Here is a 24,341-nt window from a genome sequence, read left to right as displayed (position 1 = left end):
TGACTCAGTATATTCCTTCCTTATTTTTTTAATACTTCCAGGATCATTTAACGTTCTGCCGAAAGCATCCTTGATTATAGCAACTCGGGGTTTGAATTTGTTCTTCAGTTCCTTGAGTTTAAGATATGCTGAGCGAGTTCGGCCCTTTTGATTTTCCGACTCCAACTCCTTGCACATTTCATAATAATGAATGGAAATTATTGAATGAAACACAACGTGAATGAAGAATAGTGTGAAACACGAACGTTGTAAGCAAACCAATATAAAATAAAAACTAGAAAAAAAATAAGAAAAAGAAAATAAGAAATGAAAGAGATGACACCACAACAGAAATAGCCAAAATTAAATAGATAATAACGGAATTTTATGAAAAGGTATACTTTGATAAATTTGAAAACCTAAAGGAAACAGACCATTTCTAGGAACTCACCCTCCTACCCTGATTGTCATAGATAGATGTAAAACACTTGAACAGACCCATCAGCAAAGAAGAAACTGAGCATGTCATAAAAAGATTCCCACTCCCCAAAAAATGTCCTGGCCCAGGTGGCTTCATGGCTGAATTCTATCAAACATTCAGAGATGAACTATCACAAATTCTACTTAAATTATTTTAAAAAAATTGAAAAATTAGAAACATTCTTAAGGTCATTCTAAGAAGGAAGCATAACCCTAACACCCAAACCAAACAAAGATATTAAAAAAGAAGAAGAGGGAGAGGAAGAAGAAGAAGACGACTACAGATCAATATCTTTCATGAATATAGATGCAAAAATCCTTTAAAAAATTCTGACCAATAGAATCCAATAGCACATAAAAAAAATCATTGTGACTTAGTGGGATTGATAACAGGTATGCAAGGATGGTCCAACAGAAGACAAATAATCAATGTAATTTAGCACCTCCATAAAGCAAGGAACCATAGTAGCCTGTCAATTGATGCAGAAAAGGCCCTAGACAAAACACAACACCCCTTCCTGATTAAAACACTCAGCAAAATTGGAATAGAAAGGAATTTTCTCAACACAGTGGTAAGTTTAGAGGCAAAACCAAGAGCCAATATTGTTCTCAAGGGAGAAAGATTAAAAGCATTCCTCTTGCCAACAGGAACCAGACAAAGATGCTCACTATCACCACTTCTGTTCAATATTGTATTGGAAGTACTTTTTAGGACAATAAGTCAAGAAAAGGAAACGAGAGGCATGCAAATAAGCAAAGAGGTGGCAAAACTATCACTATATGCAGACAATATGGTAATGTACACAGACAATCTCAATGACTCAACAAAAAACCTGTTAGACCTGTTGTTGATTGCTGTTGAGTTCATGCAACTCTTAGCAACTCTATGAACAAAAGACCTAATGCCTAGTGAACCAATTTATTAGAGTGGCTGGATATAAGATCAATATGCAAAAACCATTGGATTTTTTTTCTACAATAACAAGACAACATGAAAAGGGAAACTAAGAAAGCAGCATAATTTATAATAGCCAACCACAAACTGAGATACTTGGGAATAAACCTAACCAGACACACAAAAGACTTTTATACGGAAAATTACATATCACTACTGCAAGAAACAATGAGAGATTTAACTAGATGGAAAATTATTCCCTATTAATGGATAGGAAGGCTATCCTATACTAAGACTTTCCTATCCTAATGTAGTGATAATGAAGGTTCTATCAAAAGCAACCTACATGTTTAATACAATCCCAAATACAGATACCAAACTCAGTTTTCAAAGGGAAAGATTTGGCGATTGGCAAGTTTATTTGGATAGGAAAGAAACCCTGAATAAGCAAAGCACTTCTGAAAAATAAAAATGAAATAGGTGGCATAGCATCTCCTGATCTAAAAACCTGCTACACAGCCATAATAATAAAAACAGTATGGTACGGGTACAGGAACATACACAGAGACCAATGGAACAGAACAGAACAGAGAACCCATTAAATAACCTATCTAGCTGATAGGCTCTGCAGGGCTGACTCACTCCCAACCAACAGCCTACCTCACTGACAACCACCACAGCCAATCAGCATGCTCCATGACTACTTCCTCTGGAAAGAGACTGGCTGTTTGACAGCATCATCAGATGTCACCACTAGTGCTGGCAGCTGCAGCCAATCAGCAAGCTATATGGCTACTTCCTCTGCTGGAAGATGGTCCCTTCCTCCTCTAGTCTTTTAAAAGGCCAATTTCTCTTCATTCCATGTGCAAATTTCTCTGAACTGTACTGTCAGCCTGTCTCTCTGTCTCTCTCTCCGGCCTGGGTCAGAGAACCGTGCCTGAGAGCCTAAAAACTTCTTTGCTTACTTTCAGTTTCTGCACCTGTTCCGCCATGCAATACCTACAGTCAACTGGTATTCAGCAAGGAAATCTATCAGATGGAGAAATAAAAATATCTTCAACAAACGGTTCTGGCAAAACTTGACATCTATGTACAGATAGCTGAAGCAGGATCCACATCTCAGACCATACAAAAAAATCAACTCAAGATGATTCAGAGATTTAAGTCCCAAATCATAAAGATCATAAAAGACAAGATTGGACCACACAGAGAAGGCCTAACTTATGGTATAAATAGTCTTGCAAATATAGCCTGAAAAGTACAACCAAGAGAGGACAAAGATGACAAATGAGACCATATATAAATCCCTACGTGCTTCAAAACCTTTTTCCAGTAGATGAAAAGAAAACCTACAGACTGGGGAAAAATATTTGGCAATGGCATCTCAGACTAGGGTCTCAATGTAAGTTTACAGACTACTACAAGGCAACCACAAGGAAAAAAGTGATCACAGTCACAAAATGGGTAAAAGACAAGGAACGAATTCACAAAGGAAGACATTTAGATGGCCAACATACACATGGAGACATGCTCAAAATCACTGGCAAATATATACCTCAATGAACTGAGAGGCACAAACAGAGACTTGGGTTTTTCTTTTGTTTGTTTTGTTTTTTAATTAATTTTATTGAACATTTACAGAGATTTTGGATTTCCATCCATTCATTGTTGCACTTTTCTCCATGCCCAGCCCTCCCTCATCCCAGTTCACTTCTCTCTTTGAAAATTAAAAGAAAAATTCTTCCATTGGTATACAAAACCCTGCACCCCATCGCCCCAAGTACACTCCACTATGCAACCTTAATTCTGGACTCTTGTGATAACCATAATACCCTATCATATATTGCTTTTAAACTGTTCTATCCCTCATCTGTTTCAATGCAGTATACTTAATTTATCCAGTTTTTCTCAGTCTTACTACACCAATGTTCATAGCAGCATTATTTACCATTGTAAAAACATGGAAACAACCCAAATATCTAAACACAATTGAATGGACTGAGAAATTATGGTACATTCACATAATGGAATACTACCTAGCATGTAGGAGTAATGATTTTGAAAATAACTACCTAACTTGGGGAGGACTGGAGAGCATTAAGCTGAGTGAAAATATTTTATAAAACCATTATTGTAGAAATAGAAAGATGACTAGTATGAGGATCCAAGAGGGGGAGGATGGGAGAAGAAGGGTGAGGATAGGTAGGGATGCGTGGGTAGTAATCATAGGGTTGCACAATTTGGTGGGAGGGATAGATAAATAAAGTAGGAAAAACAATGTATACAAATTTTGTAAGTAAACCAGTACAAAAGAAAAAAAAATTTTTAATGGTGACTGAAAAAAATGACTGGCAATGAGAGTTTCTCTCAACATGCTCTCCATTTATTACTTTTTGTCCTTGTTAAACTTCGCCAGTAAAACTGGGATGGTATCTCATTCTGGTTCTGCATCTCACTTATAGCCAGTGATTTTGAGCATTTCTTCATGTGTCTGTTGGCCATCTGAATGTCTTCCTCCATGAAAAGTCTTTCCATATCATTTTTTTTTGTGCAGACCCTGCAATTTTCTGTAAACTTTTGTTATGAGGCCCTTGTCTGTGATGGTAATGCCAAATGTTTTTCCCCAGCCAGTATTCTTTTCACCATGTTGGGGACAGTTTTTGATGCACAGAGGGTTTTAATCTTTAGAAGTTTTCTTTCCTCAATTTTATCTTCTCCTGGTCATATATTTCTGGCTATATTTGTCAACCTCTTTACACCATAGGCTAGGCCTTTCTGAGCTTGGTCCTATTTTGTTTCTTATGATTTTTATGGTTTTGAACTTTACCCCAAAGTCTCTGATCCACCTTGAGTTGATTTTCATGAATGGTACATCCACTCTGGAAGGCAGTTTGACATTTCCTCAATAAGCTGAACATAGAAACTCTATATGATCCAGCTATCCCACTGCTCAGAATATAACCCATGGAAATTGGAACCAAGACACAAACATAGCAGTGTTATTCACAATCTCAAGAACATGAAAACAGCCCAAATGTCCAACCACAATTGAATAGATTGAGAAAATGTGGTACATTCACACTATGGAATGTTACACAGGATGCAGGAACAATGCTTTTTTTTTTTGGTACCATCAAATCAGACCTGACTGGTACAGGAGGAGATTGTCCCTCCTTCTCCAGAAAAGCATCTGGTGAATTCGAACCATGTACCTCTGGGATTGCAGTACAGCTTCTTGCCACTAGGCCAGGAACAATGCTTTTGAAAATCACTATCTAACTTGGGAGAGACTAGGGAGCATTATGTTGAGTGAACTAACTAGTCTCATAAGGACAAATATTGCCCAAGACCATTATTGATAAAATAGAAGGATAACTAGCAAAATGTGTATGGGGTCCTAAGAAGGAAAAAGGTGGAGCAGAGGTGTCAGGACAGAGAGGGGGTACATCATAGGGTCTCAAAATTTGGTGGGTGAAGGAAAGGGATACAGGAAATTGGAAAGATCAAGCAGGAATCTGGAATGATGGTTCAATCATTATTAATTTTATAAAACACAATGAGTGGGTATTATATGAAGCACAGTGTGAATGAAGGATAGTGTGAAACAATGTATACAAATTTTGTATGCAAACCAATATAAACCCAAAATTTTTAGAAAGTCACTGGTAATAAGAAGAGATGCAAATCAAAACCACAATGAGTTACCATCTCATCCCAGCAGTAGTAGCAAAGTTTAACAGGATGACAAACAATAAATGCTGGAAAGGATGTGGAAAGATTGGAGCTCTCATGCACTGCTGGTGAGATTGTAAAATGGTACAATCATTGTGGAAGGCAGTTTGGCATTTCTTAGAAAGCTGAACATAAAAACTCTATATAACCCAGCTATTCCACTGTTAGAAATATACCCCAAAATGAGAACTGAGATGTAAATGAAGATGTATGTGTATGCCTGTGTTCATAGCAACAATATTCATAGTAGCAAGAAAATGGAAACAGGACAAATGTTCATCAACAAACTAATGAATTGAGAAATTATGGTAAATTCACACAATGGAATACTAAGGACCAATGATTTTGCAAAACACTATATAAATGGGAGAGCCTAGAGAGCATTATTCTGCATGAAATAACCTCAGTGTCATAAGGACACTTTATACAGATTATTATTTATTAATTATTTTAAATTCTTTATTAATACAGATTATTGTAAAAATAGAAGGATACTAGAAAATTGTGAATAAAAGTACAAAAGGTGAAGGGAAGTGCAGCAGAGGAGCAGAGGGTGGGGAAAGAGGGAAATGACTAGGATAACAGTTTGATGGGTAGAAAAGGGGATGAAAGAAAATCCAAGGATGACCTGAAAAGATAAATAGCAGGCATAGATCAATGGAGATTAATTTTATAAAACGTAATACATATGACACAACCATGCTTGCTGAAACTGAAGAGGACCTGAAAAGTTTGCTGCAGAAGGTCAAGGACTGCAGCCTTCAATATGGATTGAAGCTCAACATCAAGAAAACAAAGATTCTCACCAGTGGGCCAATTGGCAGCATCACTATGGATGGTGAAGAGATTAAAATAGTTAACAGTTTTAGTTTACTTGCTTCCACAATCAACACTCTTCGTAAAAGCAGCCAGGAAATCAAGAGATGAATGCCATTGGGAAAGTCAGCTGTGAGGGAGCTCTCAAGAGTACTGAAGAGCAACGACATCAGGCTGGAGACCAAGGCGGCCTGATCCAGGCTAGTCTTCACAATTATGTGCAAACATCAGAGAGTTAGTTGGACAGTGACTAGGGATGATAGAAAGAGAAATGATGCCTTTGAGCCATGGTGCTGGAGAAGAGTGTTGAATATACCATGTACAGTTAAGAGAACAAACAGGTTTGTCCTGGAGAGAGTGAAGCCTGGAATGCTCCTTGGAGTCAAGGATTCTGAAGCTTTGTCTGACATACTTTGGGCATGTTGCAAGGAGGGACTGGTCCTTGGAGAGGGACATTATGTTTGGGAGAGTGGACAGATGGCACAAGAGAGGAAGAACCTCGATGAGATGGATCAATTCTGTGACTGGGGTGGTGGGAATGAGTGTGTCGGAGATGGTGATGTTGGCACAGGATAGATCAGCATTTAGGGCTCTTGTACATAGGGTTGATATGCGTCTCAAGGGACTTGATGGCACATAACAACAACAACAATATATATGAATGACAGAGTGAAACACAATGTGACTGAGGGAATGTGTGAAACACAATGTATGTGAATGAAACACAATGTATATGAATTTTGTAGGGAAAACAATTAAGAAAATTTTTAAAAAGATGACATAGCATTTCTCCCTGCTGCTGTGTTACATATGGATGTAATTGCAGCTGGGGTGTCAGAATCCTTGGAAATTGGCTTTTCTAGCCATTGTTTTAGCCCCCATTGGGGGTGGTGTATGGTCTCCAGGTACCTTAGTTGCAGACACATGATCCTGCAAATCATCAGCAGCTGTGGGATCAATATAAGAGAATGTTTTCTACCCTGTGAGAGATGGTGTTGGAAGGTCTGACCATGAAGGCACTGTGAGAGGTAGTGGTGGAGAGAGTGTGAAAAGAATGTGGCAAGTTGTAACCAGAGGAGATAAAGGCCATAGTTAGATTTTTCTTGCTTTATGACTGAAGGAAAAGTTCATTTGTAACAGCTCTGAGATTAAGTTTTCTGGATGATTGAGAAACCAGAGGTTTCGTGCATTTGTGCTGCTGAACTAAACTAAACTTTCACTGGCTGACTGAGAAGCTGTCTTTCACTAATTGAGGAATTTTATATTGCTGTTAATTTGGCTTGGGACTGCTGGACTAAATTGATACTTGCATTTTGTCATATTCTTTGGCTCCTCCACTCTCCAACCTAGTTCCCTAAGAAACACCGCAACTATGAGTAAAGTCTGTGAGTCTTGCAAAAAGAATTGGACCCAATGATTGGTAGAAAAAGGTATGTTGTTGTTGTTGTTTGATGCCATCGAGTCGTAGATAACTCATAGCAACCCTATGAACTAACAGCCTGAGCACTGTTCATACATAGAGTTTCCGGAGGCAAGCTATTTCAGAAGTGGATGCCGCTCCTGCTTCCTGGTTTGATTTAGTCGGGAAGCTCCAGCCAATGCTGTCCACCATGGGTAACCATTACCACAATTGGCACATCACTGTCACAGTCTTCAGCATCACAGCAACCATGAGTTACCTCTGTACAGCAACGCACAGACCAGTGCTATATCACCTAGATGAATGTTTGACACACACACACACACACACACACACACACACACACACACACACACATGGGAAAACAAAGAAAAAGGTATAGGAGCATGAAGAGTAGTATGTCTGACCTTCCATCTGTTTTGGTACTATTAATATTATTGTTGGAGACAGATCCTGAAGTGGGTAGAAGTCAGACTTGGTCTCCCCCATGTTGCATCTGCTCCTTTTACACCAGCATATTCTAATATTAATGTGGAAGTATCATCAAATTTATGTATGGTCCTAGATATAGTACTTTCTCCTCATCCATATCTGTTTGTATTGCTTGGATAAGGTAATATGGTAGCAGATTGCTACATCTTTTCCCTGAGTAGCAGCTGGCAGGCTGGAACCCGCAAGCATTTGGTTAGTAACTGAGTGCTAAGTACTATGCCATTAGAGCTTCTTTCAAAAACCAAATTACCTTCTACAACAAAGCATACCCTCTATAAAGCTACTGAAATAATTGTAATTGAGACTAGAGCCTTGACTTCCTTTAGTGCACATCTCCTACTATATAGTGAATCCCTAACTCTAAAATAAAATAAACAAGTAGAATACTGAAGCTAAAAATGACTGCAGTGCAACCCAGGAGTCCTGGGATGGCCTATGGTGCAGACATTCTAAGGAGAACAAACTAGAGAGCATGAGGCCATGGTTTACTGAACTGTGGAAGTTGGGAAGGTGGGGAAGGAGGATGAGTACCTGTCCTTGTAGACCCGCAGAACCCTCTGGATGAGGATGGCTGATGTTTCCAGGATCTTGCTCCTCTGTATCTCCAGCAGATTATCTTGGTGATCCTGCAGGCAGGAAAGCCATCAAGCAATTGCCTAACCATCACCCTATCTCTGCTGGGAACTGGCTCTATGTCTGAAGCCAGTGCCTCTCATACTTATGGATTTGCACCTAGGAAGGCAAGCAGGAAGAAGAGGCCTTCAATTTAACTGATGTGACTCATGGAGAAAAGTTGCCAGCTTTATACTTGTCCCACCTCCATGCAAGAAAATCCCATTTTAAGTCCCCTTCCTAATTTGCTCTGATATTTTTTTCTTCCTGCTCTGGAGAATAAGGAAATGAAGCAGCCCCCCTTTGGTTCACTATTTCCCTGGAATTGTGTTTTATTTCCCATAATTAATGTGAAATTTGCATTTCACTGTATAGCAGATACGTGGTGTCAAGGTTTGAACTGTAGTCATCCTCGGCTGTGTGTTTCCCAGCCTACTTTGGACTCAGTTCTGCTGAAACTCCTGGGACAAAAGCACAGGTCTATTATCTCAGCTTTTCAGGCTGTGAACTTTGTTTAACCCAGAGCAACATGCCTTTCTTGCCTCCACCAGTCTTTAACCAAACAAGCACAGAATCCTGGGCAATCATTAGGGATACAAAGATAGACCAAAAAGTCTATACCTTCACAGAGCAGCTAGGTTAGGAGTAAGGAGGACAGAGACATGGACATTCTCAGACAAGGGGAGTCGGGTGTCCAGATGACCTCTCTCCAAACCTATCATTTCTTAAGGCTTTATTGAGTTTAAGTCCTTCTTCTTTGGTCCTCTTCCTTTGACCACCTCACATGAAGGGGACAGAGGAGATGACTTTGGGGACGGTGGTCAGGTGAACTGGCAGAATGATCTGCTGCCACAATGGCCCTGATTTCTTCTTTGTTCACCAATTATCCCACCTCCCTTCTTCATCCCCAAAGTCTAGGGGACACAGAATTTCTCTTCCAGGTGGCTCTTTGACCTCCCCTTGCTCCTAGGAAGGCCTGCCACCAGTCTTAGGAGTCTGGACTGTCCTCCACAAAGTTGTGGTCAGTGGTGGTAGATGGGTGATGTGCACACAAAATTCCCATAGACATTATTTGCATAATTAGTTGTAAATAGGAGTAGGGAGAGTAGACAAGGGGTATCTTTGTAGTCACTTCACCAAGAATTCAACCCAGAGCTTCATTGAAGCACTATCTCACCAAGCTCCAAAGAGACTGAGCTATTTAAGGTCCCCACAAAAACTAGGTTTCAGGAAATTGGTAGACCTGGCCTTCCTGGGTTTTTCCTGGCCCTTGTCCTGTGGCTCACAGGTATCTCCTCTTTATGGTCTTCGAGTTTTCTGAGAAAGTCTTGCAGACTCCTCAGCTGCACGGGGCCCTACCTTTTGCCCATCCCTCAGGGGTTTCCCTTGGTATGCTTCACTCACCTAGGCATGGTTTTCTGCAGCTGGCAAAGATCAAATGAATAAAGACTATCTGCTAGAACACAGGCTTGATGTGAGGGTCACTAAGTACTGGAGTTTGATATGCTCCTTAGGTATCTCACCTTCAGGAAAATTTTAGTTTTCCCCATTTTCCAGTCCTTGTCTGTGCCAAACCACATGTCAGCAATACGTAGGGCCATTTGATGGAACTTGTCTTGAAGCTGCCAAGAAGAGGATAGTCAGTGCAGTTAGAGTGGAAATTCCAAGGACATCCTGAAGAGACTCCTTGTCAGCTCAGAACTGCACAATGACTAGGGGTGATAGAAGGAGAATTGATGCCTTTGAGCTGTGGTGTTGGAGAAGAGAACTGAATATACCAAGGAGAACAAACAGGTTCATCCTGGAGAGGATTAAACCAGGCTGCTCCTTGGAGACAAGGATTCTGGAGCTTCATCTGACATTATTTGGACATGTTGCAAGGAGGGACCAGTCCTTGGAGAGGGATGTTATGCTTGGGAGGGTGGAGGGACAATGCAGGAGAGGAAGACCCTTGATGAGATGGATTGATTCAGTGAATGAGTTAATGGGGGTAGGTGTGTCAGAGACAGTGAGATTGACACAGGATACTATGAGTCCCAGGCCACTTGACAGCATAGAACAACAACAACAACAACATATCTTCTTCCCCCACACCAACATCCTAGGAAGAGCCTTGCTTGTCCAGGGCACAGGCACAAACAAATCAAGCACAGTTTGAGATGGATATTCAGCCATATGGATACCATAGCATTCAGGCTTCAGTGCTTTTATGACTAGGCCTTCAATGAAGGTCCTTGCCCATACGAAATTTTAAGATGACGATGACTGAGTGTTTGAGGATTTCCTATCTCTAGTAGCTGTCCTGAGCTATTGGGGACAGTGAGGATGGCACTGGGTAGGACAGGGTTCATAGGGTTGCTAGGTTGTTAGGCGCTTTTTAGTCATACTTGACTCGATGGTATCTAACAACAACAATAACAATGTTCCCCAGTCACACATCAACCCTTGAGAGCATACATTTAAGGGGGCAAAAACTCCTTAAAACAAATTTATTAAAAAAAACAAAAAAACAAATTTATTGTCTTGGAGTTAGAACAGAATCATAAGTAACCATATTGTAGGTTTTCTGATCACAGGGGAGGAGATTGCCTACCATTCTCTTGCATAGTGGCTAGTGAATTCAAATCACCTGGTTTTAGGTTGGTAGTGCAACACTTTATCCACTAGGCCATCAGAAATTATCTCCTCTACCAAAAATGAAAAATCTCCTAGACGAGACATACAGTGGTTCAGACCGCATGACTAATCCTTCCCTCACAGTACTGGCAGTGAGGCCTTAAGAGACCAGGACTGAAGGGTTGAGAAGGGAGAAGTATAACATTGATAATTTGAATACTTGATGTTCCAGAAGGGGGAAATTGAGTGGAGGCTGGTGAAGGGGAAGGATTAGTCTGGGAGGAGGTAGGTAGGCTCCATGGCCTCCCTGTCAGGGCAGAAGAATAAATGGGCTTGAGCTCTCACCTGCCTTCTCAAGGCGCTGGGCAGCAGGACTTGGAACCTCTGTGAAAACTCTTGGAACGTGTACCGGATGGGGAAGCCTGACTTCCTGATTTGCACTGTCTCCATCATGCCAGAGTAGCGTAGTTGACGAATGCACAGTTCTCGGTCAAAGAGCTACATGCAGGAAAAGAATAAGGTGTTTAAGGAGACAGGAAGCCCACCCTGCCTGACTTCCTTTTCTAATCTCAGAAAGGTAATTTGCCCAGTAGTATATTTAGCTGTCCCCAGGACACAACTAAATTTAAGCACATGCTTGTTTTAATTCAAATCTTGTGGTAATTGGAAAAAAGTCTTTAAAGTGTTTTTAAGAAGATACAAAATGATAACCTAGAAATTATGAAATCCACAGGAATACTAAATTTCTCCCTCATCCTCAAGATATGTTCATCTTCAGAACTATTAATATAAAGTTATTTTCATATGCTTTGTTTGAAATGTTTCCAAACCTCCAAAATAATGCTCTCAAAGAACATTGCTTCCTCCATTTGCTGAATATTTCCTATGAGTCAAGATGTTCTCATTTGATCTTTGTAACAGTCATATGTAGTTAGCATCATTAGCTTCCACTGGTAGTCAGAGGATTTTAAAGGGTTTATTATTTTAGAAATGTTTGGTAAGGCCTGCCTCCTAGTTTTGTTTTAGTTGGAAGCCCCACTAAAGCCTATCCACCATGGATGACCCTGCTGATATTTTAAATACTAGTGACATAGTAATAACAGAATCAGAACACACTCTGAAACTTGTTTTTGAAAATAGAGAAGCAAAAGGGAAAGGAAGAAATGTTGAAATAAGAGTGCAGAATAAAAGATTTCAAAGGGAAGTCCAGAAGACAAAGCAAAATCTTATAATGAAATCTGGATTTGGAAAACCAAAAAGGAAAAATACACTAAATCTGAAAGAAGTGAAGAACAATTTAAAGCGTTGAGTTGCAATGCTGAATGAATCTATGATCAAAACCTTGAATGATGCAGGAAATACCATAAGAAGATGACATGACCTAGAGTCATGTACCACAAAGACCTGGTCAACACTAAGAGTCACTGTACCAAAAAGAAATGGCTGACAGAAGAATTTAATGAAACAACATATAAGCAAGAACCTGTGGTGATGAAGGAAGAAGTTCAAGCTACTCCGAAAGAATTGGCAAAAAATGGTATACTAATTGACATATTTCAACAAACAGATGCTGACCTGAACATGCTCATCAAGTTGTGACAAGATATGTAGAAGACAACCATCTGGCCAACTGACTAGAAGATATTAATATTTGTTTCCATTCCAAAAAAAGTGACCCGACAGAGTATGGAAATCACCAAACAATATCATGAATATTACATATAAGCAAGATCCTGTTGAAAATTATCCAAAAACGACTGGAACAGCACAACAGAGAACTGCCAGATGTGCAGGCTGGGTTTAGAAGAGGCCATGGTATTAGAGATACTATAACTTATGTCAGATGGATCTTAGTTGAAAGCAGAGAGTACCAGAGGAATGTTTATCTGTGTTTCATTGACTATGCAAAGGCATTTGAGTGTGTGGATGCATCACAACAAACTGTGGCTATCTCTGACAAGAATCCTGGAAACTTGATTGTGCTTATGCAAAACCTATACTTGGACCAGGAGGCAGTTGTCAGAACACAGCAAGGAAACATTGCATTGTTCAAAATCAGGAAATGTGTATGCCAGGAGTGCATCTTATCTCCACATCTTTTCAATCTATCTGTGGGACAGGTCATCTGGGAAACTGGACTCTATGAAGAAGAATGTGGCATCAGGATTGGAGGAAGCCTCATCAACAATCAGATGCAGATGGCACAACCTTGCTGGCCCAAACTGAAGAACACCTAAAGCGTTTGCTGTAGAAGGTCAAGGACCTTCTACAGGATAGACGGTGAAGAGATTGAGATTGTTAACAGCTTAAGTATGCTTGACACAATCAACACTCTTGGTACCAGCAGCCAGGAAATAAAAAGTTGTGTTGCATTGGGAAATTCTGTCATCAGGGACCTCTCAAGAGTAATGAAGAGCAGTGATATCAGTCTAGAGACTAAGGTGTGCCTGATCCAAGCTTTGCAATTTCTTGTTAGGCATGAGAAAGCTGGGCAATGACTAGGGATGACAGAAGAATTTATGCCTTTGAGTTGTGGTGTTAAAGAAGAGTACTGAGTATATCACGGACTGCTAGAAGGTTTGTCCTGGAGAGCATGAAACGAGGCTGTTCCTTGGAGGTGAAGATTCTTAAGTGTCATCTGTCGTACTTAGGGCACATTGCAAGGAGTGACCAGTCCTTGGAGAGGGACATCATGCTTGGAAGGGTGGAGAGACAGTGTAAGAGAAGTGATCCTGGATGAGATGGATTGACTAAATGACTAGGGAATGGGGGTAGATGTGTCAGAGACAATAAGGTTGTCTCAGGATAGAGCAGGGTTCAGAGCTGTTGTATATAGAGTCATTATAACAACAACAACAAACCATTTCCAGAAGTATCATGTACTCAAGAACTAATGGTGATGAAGAAAGACGTTCAAGCTGCACTAAAGGCACTGGAAAAAAATTAAGGCCTCAGGAATTGATGGGATACCGATGGACATGTTTCAACAAACAGATGCAGCCCTAGACATGCACACTAGGACAAGAAATTTTGAAGACATCTACCTGGACTATTGGCTGGAAGAGGTCTATATTTGTTCCCAATTTTTTTAAAAAAGTGACCTCCGCCTGCCTGCATCTCACGTGGTGTCACCGCCTGCCCATGTCTCTTGCAGTCTCGCTGCCTGCCAACATCTCGAATGATCTTGCTGCCTGCTTCCTCCTTGGTTGCTCAGGAACTTTGGGGAACAAACTGCTGTCTGGTCTGACCACATGGGACCCCTAAACTCAGATAACACCGAGGTCCTGAGTCCCATGATGGAGGTGAGAAGCCACTTCCAGAAGGGAACAACAGACTTCCTCCATGCTCACTCAGATACTCTGGGGAACAAACTGTTGTCAAAGAGAGAGCACAAATATATAGGTGCTTCTCAAAACATTGCTGTGGATCAATGTGGACTTCTGAGAACCATGGGTGCTGCAAGCATTGGCAGGGTGCAGCAAGTGTCAGTGGGGTACAGCGAGCCTATGTGGGGTGCAGCGAGCCACAGTGGGGAGCACTGAGCCACAGTAGGGAGCAGTGAGCTGTAGTGTGAGCAAGCAGGACAGTGGGAAATTGAGTGAGGTCTCTTCTGCACTCCCCTCCCGTGTGCACCTGTGTGTGCGAACCCCCCCAAAGTGTATGTCTGTGCATACACCCACCCTACGTGCATCTGCTTGTGCATTTACCCAACCTTCTACTGAAGCAGTGATGGCAGATCAAAAACCAGCTATCGTCTCAGGCATGAAACACTCTACCACAGCAATGTCCCGAAAGAAGCAGACTACCTCACTACCCACACAAGTCCAAAGCAAAATATCCTCCCCCAAAAGAGACACAGAAGCAATGGATTTCCTGAATCCAGAAAGTCTGATGGAAATTTCTGACACAGAATTCAAAAGAACAATGATTGAATATTTTCAATGGATGAAAGATAAACTTGAAGAATAACAGGACACTGCAAGCAAAAACTAGGAGTAGCTAAAAACAAAACAAAACAAAACAAACCCCAAGAAAACCCCACAAAACCTAAAACCCCAGACAAACCTATTCAGAACAATGCAGATGAAACAAATGAGGCATTAGCGACACTGTACAAACAAGAAACCATGATCCAAGATATAAGGTCCAATGTTTCAGATGCTGTCAACATGATGGAGGGACACATGAACAGAATTGAAGAGACAGAACACAGAACTAGTGAAATAGAAGATAGAATTGCCACCACTGATGTGCTAGGGTGAAAAGCAGAAACAAAAGAGAAGGAAAAAGAAGAAAACCTAAGAATTATGTGGGACACCATCAAGAGGAATAACATGCACATCATTGGAATCCCAGAAAAGGAGGAAGCAAGTAAAGACACCAAAAAAGTTGGGGGAAAATTACTAAAAGAAAACTTTCCAGGCATAATGAAGAATAAGAGAGTATATATTTAAGGAGCTGAGCAAACACCATATAGAATAAACCCCAAAAGAAAAACACTAAGACATACCATAGTCCAATTTGCCAGATAAGAAAGATAAGGAGAGAATTCTGAAAGCAGCGAGGGAGAAACAAAGAATAACTTATAAGAGAGAGCAGCGAAGATTAAGTGCCAATTTCTCAGCAGAAACCATGCAAGCAAGAAGACAGTGGAATGACATATATCGAACTCTCAAAGAACACAACTGTCAACCAAGAATACTTTATCCAGTGAAAGTGTTCATCAAATATGAAGGAGAGATCAAGGTATTTCCAGAAAAACAGAACCTAATGGAGTTTGTAAAAACAAGACCAGCATTGCAGGAAACACTGAGAGACGTCCTTCTTACAGAAGTGCCACAGAAAGCAGGATGGGCCAAAGTAACAGGCAACAACACCAAAAAGAACCAACAAAATGATAGCAATAAAACCTTGCCTCTCAATAATCACACTGAATATGAAAATTTAAATGCACCTCTGAAGAGAAAAAAGAGTAGCAGATCAGATAAAAAACCAAAATCCATCAATATGTTGTCTACTAGAGACACACCTGAAAAATGAAGATAATAAAAGACTAAACATAAAAGGGTGGGAAAAATATACCAAGCAAAGGGGAACTAGGAAAAAAAGCAGGAGTAGTGATAGTAATCTCTGACAAAATAAATTTCAATGCAAAACCATCACAAAGGACAAGGAAAGTTACTACATAATGCTTAAAGGGTCAACAGAATAAGAGGACATAACAATAAAAATATACCTATGCACCTGAATTTCAGAATCATCTCAGGAACAGGTTTGAGGCCTTGAACACCAACGATCAAAGACCAGATGAGTTATGGGAAGATATCAAGAATATCATCCAGGAAGAGTGCAAAAGGTCATTGCAAAGATGGAGGAGGAAGAAAAGACAAAAATAGATATGAGAAGAGACTCTGAATATTGTACTGGAGCGCCAAGAAGCCAAACCAGAAAGAAGAAATCAAGACATTAAGGAGCTGAACAGGAGATTTCAGAAGGCCGCATGACAAGACAAAGTAAAGTATTATAATGAAATGTGCAAAGACCTGGAGTCAGAAAATTAAAGGGGCCTAACTCGCTCAGCATTTCTTAATCTCAAGGAACTGAAGAGGAAATTCAAGCCTTGAGTTGCAATACTTAAGGATGTTTTGAGCAGAATATTGAGTGATCCTGTAAGTATTAAAAGAAGATGGAAAGGGTATACAGAGTCATTATACTAAGAGGAATTGGCAGACACAGAAGAATTTAATGAAACAGTATATGAGCAAGAGCCTATGGTGATGAAGGAAGAAGTTCAGACTGCTTTGAAAGAATTGGCTAAGAATAAGTCCCCAGGAATTGATGGTATACCAATTGACATATTTCAACTAACAGATGATGCCCTAGTGTGACACCAAGTAGTGTCAAGAAATCAGGAGAGCAACCACTTGGCCAACTGACTGGAAGAGATCTATATTTTTTTCCCATTCCAAAGAAAGGTGATCCCACAGAGTGTGAAAATTATTGAACAATCTCATTGATATCACATGTGAGCAAGGTTCTGCTAAAGATTATTAAAAAATTACTGGAACAGCACATCAACAGAGAACTACCAGAAGTGCAGGCTGTGTTTAGAAGGGGTTGTGGTACTAGGAATATTGTAACTAATGTTAGATGGATCTTGGCTGAAAGCAAGGAGTACGAGAAGAATGTCTATTTTTGTTTCGTTGATTATGCAAAGGCATTTGACTGTGTGGATCATAACAAACTGTGGCTAACTCTGAAAAGAATGGGAATCCCAGAACACTTGATTGTGGTAATGCGAAACCTATACTTGGACCAGGATGCAGTCATCAGAACAGAGCAAGGAAATACTACATGGTTCATAATTGAGAAGGTTGTACACCAGGGCTGCGTCCTGTCTCCATACTTTTTCAATCTTTATGCAGAACAGATTATCCAGGAGGCTGAGCTCTACGAGAAGAAATGTGGCATCAGGACTGGAGGAAGAATCATCAACAATCTGCGTTATGCAGATGACACAACCCTGCGTGCTGAAACTGAGGAAGACCTGAAGCACTTGCTGTGGAAGGTCAGGGACTGCAGTCTTCAGTATGGTTTGAGGCTCAATAACAAGAAAAAAAAGATTCTCAACACTGGGCTGATTGTCAGCATCATAATGGATGGTTAAGAGATTGATATTGTTCACAGTTTTTGTTTGCTTGGCTCCACAGTCAACACTCTTGGCACCCGGAGCCAGGAAATTAAAAGATGTATTGTAGTAGGAAAGTCTGCAGTTAGAGACCCCTCTAAAGTACTGAAGTGAAATGATGTCAGTCTGGAGACTAAGATGCACCTGATACATGCCATGGTCTTTGCAATCACTTGCTATGCACCAGAGAGCTGGACAATGACTAGGGAAGATAGAAGGAGAATTGATGCCTTTGAGCTGTGGTGTTGGAGAAGCATATTGAATACACCATAGACTGCTAAGAAAATAAACAGGTTTGTTTGGAGAGGGTGAAGCCAGGCTGCTCCTTGGAGGCAAGGATTCTGAGGCTTTGTCTGACATAATTTGGACATATTGCAAGGAGGGACCAGTCCTTGGAGAGAGACGTCATGCTTGGGATGGTGGAGGGACAGTGCAGAGGAGGAAGGCACTCGATGAGATGGATTTATTCGGTGACTGGGATAATAGGGGTATGTGTGTCAGAGATGGAGAGATTGGCACAGGATAGGGCAGAGTTTAGGGCTGTTGTACGTAGGGTCACTATGGGTCACAGATGACTTGACGGCACATAACAACAACAACAACAACAGCAACAACATGCACCTAATGAAAGACCTGAAAAATATATAAAACAAATATTAACAAAACTGAAAAAGGAAATAGCACTAGTATAATATTTGGAGACTTCAATACATCCCTCTCAAAAAAAGATAGAAGTACCAGAAAGAACTCAACAAAGATACTGAAGAACTAAACCATACAATAAACCAACTTGATCTCATAGATATTTATAGGCTAATGCACCCCCCAAAAAGCACAGTATACAGTCTTCTCCAATGTGCATGGAATGTTCTACAGAATAGATCACATTTTAGGTCACAAGGCAAGCATCAATAGAAAAAAAAAGAAATAATACAAAGCATCTCCTCAGACTACAATGCTACAAGATTAGAATTTAATAACAAGAGGATAAAGGAGAAAAACCATACATTTGAAAGCTGAACAACACCTTGCTCAAACATGACTGGGTATTAGAAGAAATAAAAAATGAAATTAAGAGGTTTCTTGAAACAAATGACAATGACAACACTGCTTACCCAAACCTCTGGAACAGCCAAAGCAGTAATCAGAGGTCATTTTATCACAATAAGGAAACACATAAAAAGTCAGTAAAAATGACCATTGATTCTCTCACCCAACATCTACAACATATTGAAAACAAACAGCAAGAAAACCTGACACATTCTAAAAAAAATTGAAGTTATAAAAATTAGAGCAGAAATAAATGAAATAAAAAACTGAAAAACAACTGAAACCATCAACAACAAAAAAAAGGAGCTGGTTCTTTGAAAAGGGCAATAAAATTGACAAACCACTAGCAAAACTCGCAAAAGAAAAGATGGAGAAGACACAAATAATTTGAATAAAGAAAGATCACAACAGAACCAATTAAAAGAAAATGGCTAACATTAGAATATTATGAAAAACCATATTCAGACAAATATGAAAACCTAGAGGAAATGGACGAATACTTAGAAATGCACAACCTACCTAAACTGACACAAACTGAAACGGAACACCTGAACAGGCCCATTACAAAAAAAGAATTTGAAAAGGTAATAAACAACTTCCAGCCAAAAAAAAAAAAATCCCTGGACTAGATTGTTTTAACAGTGAATTTTATCAAACATTCAGAGAAGATCTGTCACCAAGCCTACATAAACTATTTCAGAACATAGAAAAAGATGGAATTCCCCCAGACTCATTCTATGAAGCAAACATATCCTTGATACCAAGGCCAGGAAAGGACACCACCAAAAATAGAAAACTATAGGCCAATATCTCTTATGAACATAGATGCAAAAATCCTGAATAATATATTGGCCAATAAAATCCAACCATACATCAAAGAAATAATTCACCATGACCAAGTGGGATTCATAACAGGTATGCAAGAATTGTTCAACATAAGAAAAACAATCAATGTCATTCATCACATTAACAAAGCAAAGAACAAGGACCCCATGATCCTATCAATTGATGCAGAAAAGGCCTTTGACAAAATCCAACACCCTTTCCTGATTAAAATACTCAACAAAATAGGATTAGAGGGGTATTTCTTCAACATAGTAAAAAATATATATGCAAACCCCAGAACCAACATTGTTCTCAATGGAGAGAGATTAAAAGCATTCCCCCTTGAGAACAGGAACTAGGCAAGAATGCCCACTATCACCTCTCTAATTTAATATTGTATTGGAAGTTTTAGTGATAGCAATAAGAGAAGGAAATAAGACGTGTCCAAATTAGCAAAGAGGAGGTAAAATTATATCTTTATACAGATGATTTAATAGTATACTTAGAAAACCCTAAAGACTCAGCAAGAAAACTACTGGACATAGTTGACTGATTTAACAAAGTGGCAGTATACAAGATCATTATATAAAAATCAGTTGGATATCTCTACAGTAACAAAGAGAATACAGAGCTGAAGCTAAGAAAAGCAATACCCTTCACAATAGCTAATCACAAGATTAAATACTTGGGAATAAATCTAACCAGAACCACAAAGGATCTGTTCAAAGAAAATGAAAAAAAAAAACATTACTACAAGAAACAAAAAGAGACCTTGAGAAGTGGAAGAATATCCTGTGCTCATGGATAGTAAGACTCAATATTGTGAAAATGGCAATACTACCAAAGGCAATTTACATGTTTAATACAATCCCAATACAAATATCAATCCCATTCTTGAATGAGATGGAAAAGCCAATCTCCAGTTTCATTTGGAATGGAAAGAAGCCTCAAATAAGCAATGCACTCTTTAAAGTAGAAACAAGGTAGGAGGCATCTCATTCCCTGATTTCAAATCCTTCTACACTGCCATGGTGGTCAAGACAGCATGGTACTTGTTCAATGACAGACACATAGATCAATGGAATAGAATTGAGAACCCAGAAATCAGCCCATCTACCTATGGTTAACTGATTTTTGACAAGGAGATGAAATCAGTTAAGTGGGGAAATGACAGCATATTTAACAAATGGTGTAGGCAAAATTGGAAAACTATCTGCAGAAAATTCAAGCAAGATCCACACCTCACTTCATACACAAAAACCAACTCACGGTGGATCATGGACCTAGGACCAAAACCAAGGACTATAAACGTCAATAAAGAAAAGCTTGGAAGAATTCTAGAAGTCCTAATCTACAACATAAACAGTCTTCCAAGCATCTTGAAAAATCTACAACCAGTAGAGAATAAAATAGATGAATGGGACCTTCTAAGAATCAAATCCTTATGCACATTCGAAAACTTCTCCAACAGGGTAAAAAGGGAAGCCACAGATTGGGAAAAAGTATTTGGTAATGACATGTCAGATAAGGGACTTATATCTAGACTTTATTAAATACTCCAGCACCACAACAAGATAAACAATCCAATTGAAAAATGGGCACAGGATATGAACAAACACTTCACCAAAGAAGACATTCAGATGGCAAACAAACACATGAAGAAATGCTCAAAATCTCTAGCTCTAAGAGAGATGCAAATCAAAACAACTATGAGATGTCACCTCACCCCAGTAAGAATAGCAAAATATTACAGAACAGCAAACAACAAATGCTGGCGAGGTTGTGGAGAAACTGAAACCCTTATTCACTGTTGGTGAGTGTGTAAAATTGTGCAACCACTATGGAAGGCAGTATGGTGCTTTCTCAAAAAGTTGCAAATAGAAATACCATTTGATCCAGCAATTCCACTACTGGGAATATACCCTAAAGAAACCACAACTGACACCCGAGCAGATATATGTACACCTATGTTTATTGTGTCTTTGTTCACAATAGCAAAGAGTTGGAAACAACCTAAATGCCCATCAACAAACAAATGGATAGAGAAGCTGTGGTATATTCTCACAATGGAATACTATGCTGCACTGAAAAACAAAGAACTCGTGAAATATTATACAAAATGGATGACCCTGGAGGACATTATGCTGAGTGAAATATCTCAATCACAAAATGACAAATAGTGCATAATGCCACTGTTGTAAAACGGAACTGACATTGGGGTTAGGGGAGACTGAGAAAGATAGGATAAATTATGTATACTGCATTGAAACAAATGAAGGAGAGAACTGTTTAAAAGGGATATATGATTAGGTATTACTGTCATGACCAGAGTCCAGCAGTAAAGCTGCATGGTGGAGAGGACTTGGGGGGAGGGATTATATAACAATAAAAGAATTTTTCATTTACTTTTCAAAGAGAAGAGCGAACTGGAGTGGAGGAAATCCAAAGTCTCTGTAAACGTTTTTGAAAATTAAGGGGGGTTTTCTCCACTGCTGCGTCCGGCGTCAGGTGGGGAGGCCCTCCGGCCGAGGCTTTGGCCTCGGACGTGTGGAAATGGCGGCGGCTGGCTGAATGGAGGACGGTTCCTTGGATCTTACCCAGAGTGTTGAAGATGATCCCCTTCTGGATGCCCACCTTCTCCCACATCATTCATTACATGCTCATTTTAGACCAAGATTCCACCCTCTTCCTATGGTCATCATAGCGATTCTCCTCCTGTTAATACACGTTGTGTTCGTTATCTTAGCATTTTTAACAGGTATGTTTTGTTCTTATTCTAATCCACGTGAGGACAAGTGTCCAGGAAATTATACCAACCCATTGAAAGTGCAGACGGTCATAATCCTTGGGAAAGTTATCTTGTGGATTCTACATATCCTTCTTGAGCGCTATATCCAGTATCACCACAGCAAAGTAAGAAACCGAGGCTACAACATGATCTACCGCTCCACAAGGCATCTTAAAACACTTGCACTAATAATGGTACACTCTACAGGTAACACAGCAATTCTTCTCATACTTTGCCTTCAGCATTCCTTTCCTGAGCCCAGTAAATTGTATCTCGACTTCATTCTTTCCATCCTGGCCCTGGAACTAATCTGTTCCCTGACATGTCTGCTCATTTACACAGTGAAAATCAAAAAATTTAACAAAGCTAAACCAAGGCCTGATGTACTTGAAGAAGAAAAACTGTATGCTTACTCCAGCAATATTAACTTGGAGACTGGATTCAGGACTGTTACAAGCCTAGAAGAAATTGTTGAAAAGCAAGGAGACATAATATTATACCCAAAGCGACACAATGCACTATTGAGTAAACATTGTTGGCCTTCACTTTCTCTAATTTGGGCTCTCAGCCAAGCAGAATGTGATCCTCAGAGTCACCAAAACAATTATAAGAAGAATCTAGAAGCTACCATAGGGATTACAAGTTTATTTTGGAAACCTAAATTTGGTTCTCACTTACATTGCTGTTTAGCATGTATCATTTGAGAAATGTTTTAAAGGCACTTTGTGAAAACCTTGTTAACTTGAAGAGGCTATCTGTTTTGCATATTTTGAAATTATTTAACTCTTTGGTTTGTCCTAGAATCAAAGATTAACCTTAAGCTCCCACCATGGCAACACTTCTTCTACTGGACTTTGAGACAGATTGCCTCAGTTTGGAATTTGAATTCCAGCTGATGATAGCTTCATGTTTTAGAACCTTGTAATAGTTTGACTAATATGGCAATCTATTTCAAAGGGTTTCGATCAATTTTGTTCTTCCCACATCTAAACTGATGAGCTAAATCATTGCTTTATATGGTTAATGTATTTTTCCCCCACAGAACTTTATCATATATTGTATATACTCGTGTATAGCGAATCATGACTTGGACCAGGTAGATTTTGTAGAGAATGTCCTCGCTGTAAGACTGAGAGTCTTAGTGATTTATTATATAAACTTCAGTTTTTCATTCTCTGGAAATAAAACATGAAGATTAAGATTGTATGGACTGATGTTGGACTAAACAGAGTTTGTCATTTGTAACATTGATAATACTTTCTGTTGGCAATAACTGAAAAATCCAAAGAATGATTTATAACTTCATCTTTCTTTTTGCCTTCCTTTAAGAAGTTGCCATCTATTTTATTATTTATACTACCTTTTTTTGAGTCTGTAAATTCAGGGATTCTTTTATGATTTTAAGTCTGTGCAATCCTGAAGGCATGCAGTTCTAATCCATCAGTTACTCTGTAGGTGAAGGATGGGCAATTGCCTTCTGTGCGATTAACTGCCTCTGAAAACCCACTGGAGTGTTAGCTATGGGTCAGTTCTGACTCAATGGTACACCCAACAAAAAGAGAAGAAAAAAAAGTCCTATTGTCAGTTTATTTAAGCACCAAACTGTTAACTGAAAGACTAACAGTTTGAATCCAACATGGTGACTGCATGGGAGAAAAACATGTCAGATTGCTTCCATAAAGATTATAGTCTTGAAAAGCAAATAAGGCAGTTCTCTGCCATGTGAGGCCACTTTGGAGCTGAAAATCAACATGATGTTGTCCAGTTACAACAACATAAGAAGCCATCTTTTTTTTAAAGCCTTGGATAGTAATTAAAAATTATGATAAGAATGAAATAGATCAGTTCATCAACAGAGATACTGAAGAATTAAATCACACAATAAACCAACTTGACCTCATAGATATCTATAGACTAATGCACCCCAAAAAAGCGCAGTATACCTTCT

At 39.5% G+C, this 24,341-nt stretch overlaps 1 protein-coding gene across 1 annotated transcript in view; it reads right to left on the bottom strand.

Annotated features, from left to right (window-relative positions):
* MYO7B (myosin VIIB) overlaps positions 1 to 24,341 on the bottom strand; it is a 191,006-nt gene that overhangs the window by 40,339 nt on the left and 126,326 nt on the right. The window contains exons 15-17 of the mRNA XM_006902807.1: positions 11,388 to 11,540; positions 9,950 to 10,048; positions 8,346 to 8,440 (exon numbers count right to left, since the gene is read on the bottom strand). Of these exons, the coding sequence (XP_006902869.1) occupies positions 8,346 to 8,440; positions 9,950 to 10,048; positions 11,388 to 11,540 (347 nt within the window). The remainder of the gene's footprint in view (positions 1 to 8,345; positions 8,441 to 9,949; positions 10,049 to 11,387; positions 11,541 to 24,341) is intronic.

Source organism: Elephantulus edwardii, unplaced genomic scaffold (assembly GCF_000299155.1).
Source record: "Elephantulus edwardii isolate Elephantulus edwardi_28Jun2011 unplaced genomic scaffold, EleEdw1.0 scaffold00453, whole genome shotgun sequence".
Classification (NCBI taxonomy): Eukaryota; Metazoa; Chordata; class Mammalia; order Macroscelidea; family Macroscelididae; genus Elephantulus; species Elephantulus edwardii.
This window is presented reverse-complemented; position numbering and strand designations above follow the sequence as displayed.